At 38.0% G+C, this 14,472-nt stretch overlaps 1 protein-coding gene across 3 annotated transcripts in view; it reads right to left on the bottom strand.

Annotated features, from left to right (window-relative positions):
- Positions 1-612: 612 nt before the first annotated feature.
- AGTPBP1 (ATP/GTP binding protein 1) overlaps positions 613-14,472 on the bottom strand; it is a 65,083-nt gene continuing 51,223 nt past the window's right edge. For 2 of the 3 annotated variants that reach the window (XM_017740445.1, XM_008638421.2), the window contains exon 27: positions 613-4,122. In XM_017740445.1, coding sequence (XP_017595934.1) covers positions 3,945-4,122 — 178 coding nt within the window. In that variant the 3' untranslated portion in view covers positions 613-3,944. The remainder of the gene's footprint in view (positions 4,123-14,472) is intronic. The other variant, XM_017740446.1, reaches the window with a different exon arrangement.

Here is a 14,472-nt window from a genome sequence, read left to right as displayed (position 1 = left end):
AAGTTTGTGAAGCTGTTCAACTTAAAGTAGTATGACAGGTGTAGTTAAATAACCTGCAAATGTATTTGCAAAAGTTATATTAGTGATTCCTAGTAATCACTTGCTCTTTTCAGACAGCTGCATAAAACTAGATCTCACTTTAGCCTGAGCTTTCCCTCAAAAAATTGCTGAAATCTTAAAATTGCCACTACAAAAACATATATAATAAACATAACTCAACTGTAGTCTGAGTTGAATTGTAAAGGTATGACTTATTGACAAATAAACTTGTGCCTTTCCTAGATCAGACTTAACTGTGTGGGAAGGAAAGACTCTCATCAGAAGGCTCTTCTGTGTGCTCCGCCTTCACCTTCATTGTGGTTCACCCAGTGTCATCCTAAGTTTTACAAACGCTGCTGAATCTCAAAAAATTTTAGATAGTTATAATTCAGTCAATTAATATGCAAATGCTACTCTAAGCCTGTAGCACACTGACTTTAATTTCACAGAGAACAAAATATTCTCCTTTTTAAAATGCTAAGCACACTGCTATCCTTACAGGTAGAACATGGCTACAAACGCTTGGATGAGAAATCCTTAATCATCACTAACCAGTAACAGGGAAGCAAAAGATTGCAATTAATTCTTTATTATGCATTTTTATTAGTAAGTATTGGTACTTGGGGCATGCATAATAACACTGCAACAATTATATCTATCACAGCATTACAACAGATATTATCTGAAACCTTGTATTTTTGCATTTTGTGAACAGCGTTTACTGCTTCTGCAGTCTTATTTGAGATTCAAACCAAACTCCCTGATAAGTCAGGCTGATAAAGCAATCCACCTTGAAAAATGACCAGGCAAGATTTTGGCACAAACTGCTGTAAGTTATAAGGGGATGTCACCAGTGAAGACACAGTATCAAAATTTGTGATGCAACTTGAATTATTTCAAGAACAGGAATAGAGTGATTCATCGTCCAGCAATTAGGTAGAAGCAAGACAGTAAATAACACAGATGTAATTAGTATTGATAGTCTTCTTTGTTGCTATTACCGGAGGAAGATCTAGGGATATGTTCTTTGCCTATACAGAACCAGTCATGCTTACAGCAAACAGCATCATTTTAAACCAAAGCCACACTGAAATGACAATGCATAGAATAAAGACAGTCTGGGACAGACCATGCTCGATGACTGACATGTGACAGTCCAAGATGCTGCCATTCTTTGTTATCATTCTGCCCATTTATTCAGGGTGAATGCCACAGAAACAGAATGGAATGCGTGCTAAAGTGTTAGCTGTTCCATTTTCAGCTAAACACCAGATTGCCACCAGAACACATAAATGGGGGCACCAGCATGTGTCTGTCAACACCACTGCAACAATGGCAACAGGTATCAGAGAAAGGACAACTATGGAGCAGGTATCACTGCAGCAGTTCTTCCCAAGAACTGGCATCCCTGTGAGCACGAATGGGGACTTTACCTTTCGACAGGCAAGTACTGGAAAATGTTTAAGAAGTAACAACCTTTGAATTTTCAACAATGTGTAAGATAGCGACAGTTTCATCTCTTGCATTAGAATTGCACTGGTAGAAGTTCAGAACAACAGCTGCCAGTGACATCTAACATGTAAGTGACATCCAATGCATAACTGCTTTAGAATCTAATGAATAAACACGTTATCCTGAGACATTATGTAACTGATAACTCTTTCTTTGCACAGATTAAAAGCTGTAGGAGGCATGAGAAGAACAAATATGCATATGTACTCAGGAGGAAAAGACAATTTTGTGCTACTAAGCCACAATTCTTTCTAAATGGATGAAGTATATTTCTAGTCTTGCCAGTAGTACAAAAATAGTGTTCCAAGATTAATACAAATTCAAATGAAACCCAAGAAGACATGCACAATGGAGTTAACAGACATGTGGCAACCTGAATTCTCTGAAACTTAAGTGAAATTGTTTATGAATAATTTTATTTATGAATACTATTCCACCTGAAGTAGGAGTCCTTAAGGATGAAAATCTATTTATGCAGATAAGTAGTATAAGACTGACAGGGCAATATGAGCATTCTGAACTGCTGTCATTGGACTGACAGATACTTCAAATTCTGTGGTAAGGTTAATTCTTCCATTTGACAGATTAACAAATTCCTCTACTTTCAATGCAGAGGGCTCTTCTTCAATAGGGTAATAAATAAATTTTCTTATTTACAGAAGTTCACAGAACACAAGGAAAGATAATTTTCACAACAGAGAAAAACTTATAAAGGGACAAGACTAAATGCTTCCAGCTCTTCCATGTTTTCCATCCTTACATCTCTCTGCATTTTTATTAATATAAATTTAAGCCTTTAAACAAAAATACAGCAGCATATAACAAGGGATCAAAACCCCTTCCTCAATTTCAGAATCAGGATGATACTGACAGGCATTACCAAACAATGCTGAATTTGAAAGAACAGATCCTGGTGCAAATCCATCTCCTGGCTGAAAATCACTGATACAGTTAATTCTCATAAATTTCATTATTTTTTATCCCTCTACTGAAGGCACCCTTCCCCTCCAAAATACAGTTTTACTTGGAACAACAAACATACACAAAATCCTTATCAGTTAAAAGCCTGCTATAACTTAGAAATGTTATTCTTCATGCTCTTAAAGCCCTTGCACATACAGAAGAAAATGAATGCCACAACTGGGTCACATCAAGTAAAAATAATTTTTGAGAAGTATTTTTCATTGCAAAACATGTCAATTCTGTCAACCACTGACTACAACTATCTTCATTTCTCTATTAGATCTTAGTTTAAGCAGAGGCAAGAGGCAATAAGAACTAGAAGATGACAGGAGAAGATGAAGAAATGTAAATCCCATATCTGACAGCTTGACTTTAAACATGAAGAATACAGAACCAAAGAATAATTATTCAGCCTGGAAGAGACCTCAGGAAGTTACAGTCCAATCTCCTCATCAGAGCAGAGTTAGCACTAGGTTGCAATCAGACAAAAAAGGTTTAAACCGAAATGCACCATCCCCCTTAAAGCAGTTGAACTGGGTAAATAGTTACTGTGCCTCCGGTAAAGTGCACATTTTTAAACTTACGTGCATATTCAAGAAGAAAAATGGAGCATCTGTGTAGCTGAATATACAGAGTGTACATACCTGACCTCTTCTTGTAGACATGTACACTTAACAAGAAAACTTCTTCAAATTAAATCATGCCTATTTTATGGGTGAGTTTTGTACAAGAGTCTAGTTCTTCTAAGCACAGGCTGCATTGGTCACTGTGCAAAATTCCTGAACTCTGAATAGACATTAGTAAGAATTTTCGCTTAATACTGTGGCAAAACCACAAAATCATCAGAAGCAAGAAACAACTGCAAAAATTCATACATCATGTTCTCATTTTTAATTTAGTAATTATTGAATGGTTTCAGACCAGGCACTACATTGCTTCAAACACAATCAAGTATCTTTGAAATAATGTCGAAAAATAACCTTCACCTCAGTATACACACGCGCATATACACAGACATACACAAATTAATTTAGAAAACCTGTACATATGTATTTTTCAGGAAGCAACTCAAAGAACTGTACCACAAAACATTAGTTTCTGTACTGTAATTAGTTTGTGTACTGTCTGACACACTACAAATTATAATCCATTTTTCTGAAGATAGGGTTTAAGGACACAAAATGCCATGCAGTACTACTTAGTAGAAAATGAACTGGTAAATAAATTCATCTATTTAGGGCTTAAAGAATACACAGAACTCCTTAAATAAAACAAATGCAAGTTTATCAGAAAAATTTACTATCCTTGAGCTATGCAGGCCCCAGTTATTTGTGTTAACTGGAGCTTATCCCCTTTTAAGAAAACATCAAGGAAGTATATGACTGGAAATCCAGGATACTTTATTTTCTATTACTGGCGGCAAAGCTGGTTCAAGAAAGAAGTAACCTAGTCGAATCTGAGTCTGAAAGTCCATCATCTTGATTAGTTGCCTCATAATCACCCGCATTATCAGCTAATTCAACGTCTTGATCATCGTTACTCTCTGCGCTGTAATCAACTTCTTCAAGGAAGCGAGGCTCATCTTCATCCAAAACATATGTAGTGGGGCTATAACAAACAAGAATTTCCATGAATCATGTTAAAAGTACTACTTGGTAATATTTTGGTAATATTTCGGAAAAGTAACACGTTCAGACCATGTGCCCTGTCCCTCTCCTGACACACAGTTATCCAAAAATTACCTCAGATAAAGGGCAGATTACCTGAAATGGAACTGGCTTTTTAGTTGCGTGTAAAACAACTGAGAGACAAACCCGAGCTTGTAATGCCTTGAACTAATCAGTCAGTCATACACAACTCATTATCCAAATGTGCCACGACAAATCCACTACACTAAAGGCCTGTAAGAACTTCATGCAAATACAGCAGTATCAGAAGATGCTGAAGAAGAACCCAACTACAAGAGGACACAGCCATTGCTGTAGGGTATAAACAGACCTCTTGTGTTTTACTGAAACACATGCTTTACTGAAAAGCACTGAAAGCAATTACTTGATACATATCAGAGATGACAGAACAAGGGAGTCATGGTTACACCTACAATTAAGTTCTCACACGAATCACTTAACTCCTATCAGATTCTCACACATTTGTATGCAGGTAAAACTTAAAATTTGTCAAGCATTGCCAAGTCTGAGGCAATGAATTTAGGGAACTGATGCTCTGCCCACAGAATAGTCTATGTCCTTAACTAATGGCCCCCCAGAATAGGAGGATTAACACCTTTAGTGTTAACTGGAAAACGGTTAAAATACAACTTTCTGATCCTCTCACCTCCCTAGGACAGGGGAAGGAGTGAGGGGGGAGGCAGAAAAGTGTTTTCTAGACCCCGTTTTACTCACTTGGGACATAAAAAGCTATCTGCTTAAAAGCACTAAGTACTCCTAAATAATTCAAAAGTATTTTTACATTCATATTAAGTCCTAGGAAGGTTTTGTAATGCATTTTACCTAATAATCAAATGGTACAGAACTCATACAAAACAGTGAGAATGTTCTTATTGAGAAACATCATACAGAACACGTAGAAATATTTGCATACTAATTTTAATGAATTTTCTCTTAAGGTATACAAAAACTTAGCTTGGCTATGGCTTTGTAATTAAAAGGACTAATCACTGCTTCTTTCTAAAGACCCTTTAGGAGCTCAGCTGCACCACTTGAAATCTGAAATGCAATCTCCACTCAATATAAATAGATTTCACAGTATTCTTCCTCTACCTGTAGCATCAATGACATTCCACACTGTAACATTTTGTACTGTTGACAGTTAATTCAAATACTGGGGAGAAAAACTATTCCCTAGCTTAGGAGGAAAAAAATATTTACATTCAAAACAATCTATATCATGGTTCACTAAACAAGCCTGTACTCAATTAGCTATGCAAAACAGAAAGATCCACAAAACAAAATACTTCACAGGTTATTTAAGCTGTAACTAGGGCAATAACCCACTGTTGGTTAATGAACTGGTGTTTAAAATGCAATTGTTTCAATTTAGGAGAGACAAAGAGTGAAGAAAATAACCAGGACCTTTGCTAAGAAGTCTCTTTCATTTCACATATGGGGAACCCAACATATGATAAGGATACATGCTTTGCATGAAGCATCTGTGGGGGAACCACCAAAGGAATACAAATTTTTTGTGCTTTCATCCTGTGATGCTTTCTGCCCTAGGAAGTCGCCACCTACCAACACTTCCTCTAAGGAAAAAAGAAGTTGGGGAAATAAAAAGTTTAAATGTTTCATTTATTTAAAGAAACAAATGAAAGGGACTTCACCAGATGTATCACATTCTGACAAGTCCACAGATTTTTTCAATTTGTGCTTCTAATCACTTAACACAGGTACTGATTCATTAGTTTTCGTATGCAGGGAATCCACACTTCAGTTGGAGAACAGACTATATAATTCACAGGCAATGGAGCCATTAAATCTGAATGTTGACCCAATATTAAGTAATAATTCTGAACACTGAAACATAAAACTACAATGAGCTATGTCAAGGAGAACTATTCAACCAATGACAAGGGAATGTTTAATGCATTACAGTAATCACCTACAAAAATTCATCTTAGTGAAGTATAATATAGAATAGTAAAGCTCTCAAAAAATTCTATCCACTTTGTTTAGTAAATGTCATTATTTGGATTTTAAACTGATATAGTTGATCCTGTTCAGAGAAAGCAACCAACAAAGCCTACCTTACGGAAAAAAACCACAGAACTGGACACACAAGGAAACCACACAGTTCACCTCTTTGAAGTGTCTTGTCACTTCATAGAATATATCCTATGTTATATTGTCTTGAAAAACACTCAAGTATATTTATTCGATATACTTTTTTTTATACTTGTATACATTTGCTCTACCTGCTCATGTATGTGCAAACACATAGGCATGCCGCTAACTTCTAGAAATTCAGGCACTATGAACAGTCATAAGAAGTCAATCTCTAACACATTTTAGACCTTTACTCTGGCACATATACATCCAGAACTGAGGGATGCTTTTCACATTTAATAAAACAAAAATCAACATTATGTTATTTTCTCTATTCAAGAGAAGTACCATTAGAATAGATCAAAGATTAAAACAGATCTTACTTAGAAAGCTACATAAACCTTTAAAATAAAAACTTGCTCTGAAATCTGCTTCATAATAGTCATAGCTTTCTACTACCATCCAGAGCAACGCACCATAACTTCTCAGTTGTTTATTACTCAAAATAAACATTACTGTAATATTTATTAAGGTTATTTTTTCCACTTTTCCTTTCTTTTCATTCTTCACAACATTGTATCCTACCTGTGTCACATACCACTCATATATTTGCTTTCCCATGACATGTTGTCTTTTGATGTAGCGAATGTTAGCCTTGAATATTTAATTTTTCAGCAATCTCCATTCTAAAGGTTAGCATGAATCTGCAAAGTGTAATTATTACTCCACTGTTTTACTGAGGCTGGATCACAAGAAATATAGAAATCAAATACCTGAAAAAATGTCTTACTGTTTAATCAAATTCTTTATTTGCCTCCCTGCTGCTCCCCACCCTCAGCGTATCTTGTGATGATATATTTTTAGCTGCTGTCATGCTGATTCTATGGGTTTTAATTTCCTAACTTTTCCCTTGGGCTCTTTCTAATTAGCTTGTTCAATAATCCTTCTTCCTCTACTTCTACACCTCCTGCTTTTCCTTTCAAAAGGAAACTATTATTTTTCTCAGATTAGCAGAGCTTGTTTATCCCACACCTACAGTATTGTAATGTAAGGGATGCCACAATCTGTATATTTTCTTTGAAGTCATGGCTGTTAAAAGAGAATACTGTATGAAATTCTGAAGTTCTGTATACCCTACCTAAACAACATTTTATGGGTAAAAAGATGAATTCCTAAATGCTTGATTAATAAACCTGATATAATACTATGGTCCTCAAATTTATGAATAACTTTAAGAATATCTCTTTCATTTAAAAGAGTATTTTCTCCATCACCTGCCATTGAATAAACTGAATTTAGAATTAATATAACTGTTTTCTACAATGGATTTTAATTATTAACTAAAACATACTTTAATTATTAAGGTCAGCCAGGCACACGTAGTGGTGACAGTGACAACAGCAGCAGCAGCCACAGTAAGTTCTGGGGGCTGAGCACTAGACCAAGCTGGGCAGGGCCTCCAGTCAGGGGAAACATGAGTAAGAACTTAGAGGCCAGCCAGGAACCACCAGCTCTCATGAGTGAGTCTGACATGGTGTGAGTGTTGCCAGCAGATTTAAATGGCCCCACAGAGTGCAAATGACTGGGATGTGGTGCCCCGGTCAGGACATGGTGAGCAGTTCCCCAGGAAGGGCATGCAGAAGAGGCCACTAATTCTACCTGGGGAGGAAGAGGAAGCAGTCTTCTTCTATAATAGAAACAGCAGTTACACATCGCAGCTGCCAGGCTAAAACCAAGAGAGACCACAGCCACCTCAGTTATATGCCTAGACCCAAATAGACTTGCTGAAGACTAGAAGAACTACCTGGGCCCTCAGCTGCAGGAAACTCCAGAACCTGAAAGGCCCCCTGGGCCCTGAAGTCAGAGGTGTCATGCGTGTAAGTGTGCCCAGCTAGATAACCTGCCTTTTGTGCAGGCTGCCATGTTGTGTGAGGAGTTCATCAGGCAGAATACTATCTGGCAATCCAAGCAGGAGACTGATGTGTGGTATTATGCACTGACACAGGCAGGGAGACAGTGCTGCTTTAAGAGGAAGTTAGCATCCAACCCTGAGACAGGCTTGGATGATTTGCAAGGCAAGGGAGACTGGTATCTCATCTCTGCTTGGAGCAAAAGGAAGAGGTTTTCCCCTTGCTACCAGTGTGCCCCTACATAACAAATATGACACTATGAGGCTGGAAAATCTCCACAATAAGTAGCCAAGAACAAGAAAAGGACAATGGTACAAAACTGGTACAATCAGCCATTCATAGGAGAATGAGTGCCACCAAAAGTGCATGAAGCATGGTAATTATTGGAGAATCCTCACTGAGACACATGGAAGCAGCCTTTTACCATCCAACCTCTCTAGCAAGATTTGCTGCCTATCAGAGCCACATTCATCATGTTACAAAGAGCTTACTGAAACTGGTAAAACAAGAGGACTATCAACCACTCCTACACTTTCATGTTGAACGAGGCTGCAACAATGAGACTGTGAAATATCAAAATGGATTTCATGTCCCTCGGAAAGATGTTAAAGGGATCAGGAGCACAGACAGTGTTCTCCTCTCCACAGCTGCAGACTAAGAGCAAATCATGCCTTACCCATCTGATGGCCTTTTATGATGCAGTAACTACAACAGTGAACATGGGAAGATCAACCTATGTCATCAGCCTAGTCTTCTGTAAGGTCTTCAACATGGTCCACAGGACATGCTTACCTCCAAATTGGAAAGATGGGGATTTCATGAGTGGACTGTTCGATGGACAAGGAATTGCTTGGATGGATGCAGCCAGAGACTTTTGGTCAAAGGCTCTATGTCCACATGGAGCTTGGTGACAAGTGGGGTCTCTCAGGACTCTGTCTTGGGACCAGTGCCCTTTAAGACCTTCCTCAATGACACAGACAGTGAGGTCAAGTGCTCCTTCAGCAAGTCTGCAGATGACACAAATCTGAGCAGTGCAACTGACACAACAGAAGGATGGGATGCCATCCAAAGGGACAAGCTTAAGAACTGGGCCCAAGAGAACCTCATGAAGTCCAACAAGTTCAAGGGCAAGGTTCTCTAACTGGATCAGGGCAATCTCAGACGTAAGCACAGACTGGGAGAAGAAGTCACTGAGCAGCCCTGCTGATGAAAAGCTGGACATGAGTCAATAGTGTGAGCTTGCACCCCAGAAAGCCAACCATGTCCTGAGCTGCATCCAAAGCAGTGTGGGCAGCAGGGTGAGGGAGGGGATTCTGCGCCTCTGCTCTGCTCTGGAGAGACCGCATCTGCAGTCCCCAGCACAGGAAGGACATGGGCCAAAGCCACTGAGAAGATCAGGGGGCTGGAGCATCTCTCCTACAAAGACAGGCTGAGAGAGCTAGAGTTCTTCAGCCTGAAGAATGAAAGCCAGAGAGACCTCATTATGGTTTTCCAGTACCTAAACAGGACTTACAAGAGAGAGGAAGGATGACTTCTTACAGAGTCAGAAAGGGATATAACAAGAAGAAATGTTATTAAACTAAAAGAGAAGAGATTTAGATTAGCAATTAGGAAGAAATTCTTTTCTGTGAGGGTGGTGAGGCACTGGATCAGACTGACCAAAGAACTTGTAGATGCCCCATCCCTGGAAGTGTTCAAGGCCAGGCTGGATGGAGCTCTGAGCGACCTCATCTAGTGGGCTGCATCCCTGTCCATGCCAGGGAGGGTTGGAATTAGATGATCTTTAATGTCCCTTCCCATCCAAGCCATGCTATGACACTTACTATTTTTTAGAACAATAATACCTTACTATACCTTACTTTCATTTCCATTAATGCTCCAAACATATTAGAAGTTAATAAACCTTTTCACTAACATGGTATATTTTTTTCAAAGTAGTATTTTAATCATCCCATAAAAGACATACTTGGAGTTTTCATTATTCACAAGACTCAATTACAGAAAAATTAATCCACCAGGCAGACGTAACCATTACCAATTTCAACCCCATGGAGATCAGCAGTTTCTTGAGACTACAAGGGATGTGTATAAATTTTAAAACTTTGGAACAAAAAATTAAGAAATACTCCCTGTCAAAGTATGGAGGGTTGCAGCTACCTGGGGAGTTGGGAAAGGAAGGAGAGAGAATTATGAAGAATCATTCTGAAGAATGATTTCTTTTAAAACTGCATTGTTATGGGAGGAAGAAAAGTCTTAAATGAGAGAGTTAGAAGTATCATAAAGGAATTGTTTCTCCATAGTTTCCCTTCTAATTTCTCTTTAGTGTCTATATTCTGTTCTAGGGATTAGCAATCCTGCTGCAGGAGGCAACATCACACGTGCAACTACATGTGCTGTCTGGTTCAGCTGCTCTTAACCCATGTGATTTTTTTTAAGTAATGAGGATATTTTCTCAAGGGAATTTCCAAGGTTAAAGGGGAGAAAGTATCCAACTCTTTCCTAAGCCATAAGAAGCTGAACATCCAAATCCCCTTTAATTATTATTTTCAAAAATCTGCACTTTTAGGGTTACAAAACTTTACTCCACAGCTTAATCACAAGTAACATCAACACTTTTCTATGTGTTCTCACCCTGAAATACCTTTTATGAAATTCAAAACTGAATCCAATCAGTTGGGATTTGTCAATCATTAACTGTAGCCTGTGGTAGTATCTGGATCATATCACCTGGAGTAGAAGAAAACTTAAAGAATGGTATGAAGAATATATAAGCTGTTCATCATGCTTACTTTTTCAGTTTGTTCAGGGTTTTTTTCCTTGATTACTAGTTTCCTTATTTTGCCCTAGAGAAGAAAAACAGTACTCTGATGCTACAGTCTACACAGAATTAAAAGCAATCACTTTCACTTAGGCCAGAGGAGGGGCCGGGTGCATGGGTGCTGCTACCAGGCCCACCAGTGGAATTCTGAATCTGATTTTTCAGTAGCTTTTTCTTCCAACATTCAGACCATGACAGACTGGACAACAGCTGCAGTATAAGATGCCTTCCTTTTAACAAAGCTGTAAAGTACTGGAAGAAAGGCCAAGAAAAGCTCCAACCCTGAAGGAGAGAAAGAAGGAAAAAACCTTTATTCCCAGGTGAAGAAGATTAGGAGTATACAAATGTCTGGGCAAAGTCTAAAGAGTTATTAAGAGGGAAGAAAATAAAACAGGACAAACCCAGTTTCCATCAGACAGCCTAGACAGAAATCCCTTGCAAGACTTTGTATACACTCCCACTGCATGTATCCCTCACTCCTTGCCTCACCAGTCTGATATTTTTTCTCAAGTGTAAAATTAAGTGTGAGAAATAGATTTTCATCAAGTTTTCCCCTTCCCACAGCCCAGCCCCTTTTGGCTGTCTATTTTTTCTACCATTTTCTAGACATGCTGGATCCCGAAGCTCAGTCTGCTTCTCTGCTATAATTAAATCAAATTAACAAACACAGCCACACCATGTTCTAGAACACACCAGTGAGCCTCAAAAGAATCACTGAAGTGAACTAGAATTTCCAAAAAGTGGTCAAGTTTTTGAGCAAAGGTTAAGTCTAGTAAGTCATAACAGTTATGACTGCGGACATATGTTTTTGTTTCATTGCATATAGACCCTTATCAGACCTGTCAGCACAACAACTATAATTCTCAATACAAGATCAGTATTACATTTAGTCTAATCTTTTCCATTTGGAACTGGGGTGAAAACACTGTCAAATGGGTTGGAAATAATTAAGGAAAAATTAAGTGCTTAATTCATCACATAATGTTAGAGTGCACTGCCAGAGGGAAATAAATCTACTTATTGCTTTATTTTTCTTGTTTCAGACATGGTTCAAAATGAACTCATGGAAATTTAAGCCTATGTGTAATGAAATACTAAAATATTAACATGTACTTGGTCATTTTCATTACAACCTGGAAAACAAAAAAGAATGTGAGAAACCCTCAAAATCATTTGCAAAAAACAAAATCAGTGTTTCTGTGTTTAAACTTGACTGCTTAGTCTCTAAAGCATTAAAACTGTGCATTGGTAAAAAGCAATACCAGTAACATCCAAAAATCAAGGAAATTACCACAATTGTAGTAATTGCTCTACTCTAACCCTACAGGAATGCTACAGCTGTGTAAAAACTATTCTGTTTTATACTTCCTATTGATGAACTTTTTATCTGCTTTACCTGCAGGTAGTTCTCATTTGTCTCTAAATGGCAAGTAAAAGGCAGCAAAGCATGTGAGTACAAAGAAAGTGTAGGCAGTTCTTTCACTGTAATAGAACAGTGACAATTGAAGTTTGGGCCTATAAAACAAGACACTGTGACTATATTCTGACCCATGACTGTCTCTGAAGAGGAACAGAAATCAGCTTTATAAACTTGACAGAGGCTCTCTGTATATTTCCACCACTCAAGTGAATAATAAATTGATACCTTGGTTGACAAGATTTTTTTAGTATCTTGTCTAGAACCATATAGAAACACTAAAACGTCAGCATTTTGGATACAAGGATTTAATAAAATGACAAATGAACAACATCTTTCACCAATTTGACATATAAGTTTCAAGAGGTGTAAATGAATATCTGTTTTTCATAGCACCTAGAAATAGAGAGGTACTTCTGCTGCACAGAAAACTAGCCAGATCCTTACAAGGGGTAAGGAGGAAGGGGGCAGGGAGGACAAGAAAGAAACCAAATCCTACCAAGAGACTTTTTCCTTCAAACAGCAGTGAAGTCTCACTTCACACAGCAACGCAGCCCAACTCCTGTGTACTTCAGTTGTAACGGTATCTGGAAATTCCAGCTACATGTTTCTCCAAATCTAATTATCATAAAACTGGCAAGTGTGAAAAGAGTTTGCTGAGTCTTACTAGAAGTGTCACTAGGAACTGATACTCATCATATCTACATAAATTAGTTATAGCCTTCTAGCAAAATGTTCTAGAGTGCTCTCCCAAGCCATCTCCCAAGAATATAAGCAAAATAATGATTATGGAATCTGAATGAACTGCAACATTTTGGGGCAGTATCCAGCCTTTTTTTTTTTACTGTACAAGGAAAATAGCCTTGAAAACTCATTCAGTGATTTAATAAAAATAGTACTTAAATAGAATCTGACTTCACTCCCTCACCAAAAAAAACCCCCAACAAAACCCACAAACCAAACCCCCTCCCTTCTCAAACTCAACCCAACCCAAAAGATCCCCACAAACTAAGAAAGACAGTAGAAAGTCCATGCTGAACTATGCTTTTCTCCAGTTGTTAAAAACTGAATATTCCTCATCCTATGCTTTTGTTGGTTTGGGGTTTTTTGTTGGGTTTTTCTTTTTGGAGGAGGAATGATCTCGCCAAGTAACGTCCACTATGGTCTTGCCCATTACTTCCTGAGACAGTACAAAGTGGATTTTCACTACGTTTATTTAAACAGACTGTTGTTAAAATTTATTTTTAATAATATCCAGTATAGAGGAATATGGTACCTCCATTATCCAGTAAAAAAGCTGACCTTTAACTAACACCTGTTTTACAGTATGTGTCTAAGTTCTGAATAGAAGCCAGACCCTAAAAACAAGTAACATGAGACTTCCTCCCTGAGCATCATCATCAATAAACAGTATAGGTTTTTGAACTTTCTGCTGTGACATGCAATGACTGCTACCACAGACAGGAAATTTGGACTCCGAGGATATCTGGACCAACTGTCACATGGGCGTATTTGCTAGGGAGCAGAATAAAATTGCTCTGCTCTAGACAAATTCTTCCAAGTAATTGAGGCAAAAAGTCTGATGGCCTAAGGCATACAGCAGAACTCTGCTTCTGAGCTTCTGGCAACAAAAGAATGGGACCACCTCTTAAATCCACATATGGCAGAATTGATCCCTTTGGCAAAGAATAAAAGAAGATAATGCGCAAACTTAAATATTATATGGCACTTTTATTGCTAACGGTGGAGGTTCTGTGAACAAAATTATAGTTTCTAGAATGGCTTGGGTTGGAAGGGACCTTAATAATCATCTAGTTCCAACCTCCCTGCTGTGGGCAGTGACACCAGATTGCTCAGAAACCCAGGAGCAAATACACAACACGTTTCAGTCTTAATGCCCTATTTTAAACTAAGTTGTTGGAATTTACATGTTTAGTTTTTCCATCACGGATTCTCACACAGTTATACAGTGAAAGTATTTGCTAGGTCAATACTGAAACCTATTTTCTCACTTCATGCTACATATTTTTC

This window comes from Corvus brachyrhynchos, unplaced genomic scaffold, assembly GCF_000691975.1.
Source record: "Corvus brachyrhynchos isolate BGI_N302 unplaced genomic scaffold, ASM69197v1 scaffold37, whole genome shotgun sequence".
NCBI classification, from domain to species: Eukaryota; Metazoa; Chordata; class Aves; order Passeriformes; family Corvidae; genus Corvus; species Corvus brachyrhynchos.
Note: the sequence above shows the minus strand (reverse complement) of the source record. Positions and strands in the feature narration are given on the sequence as shown.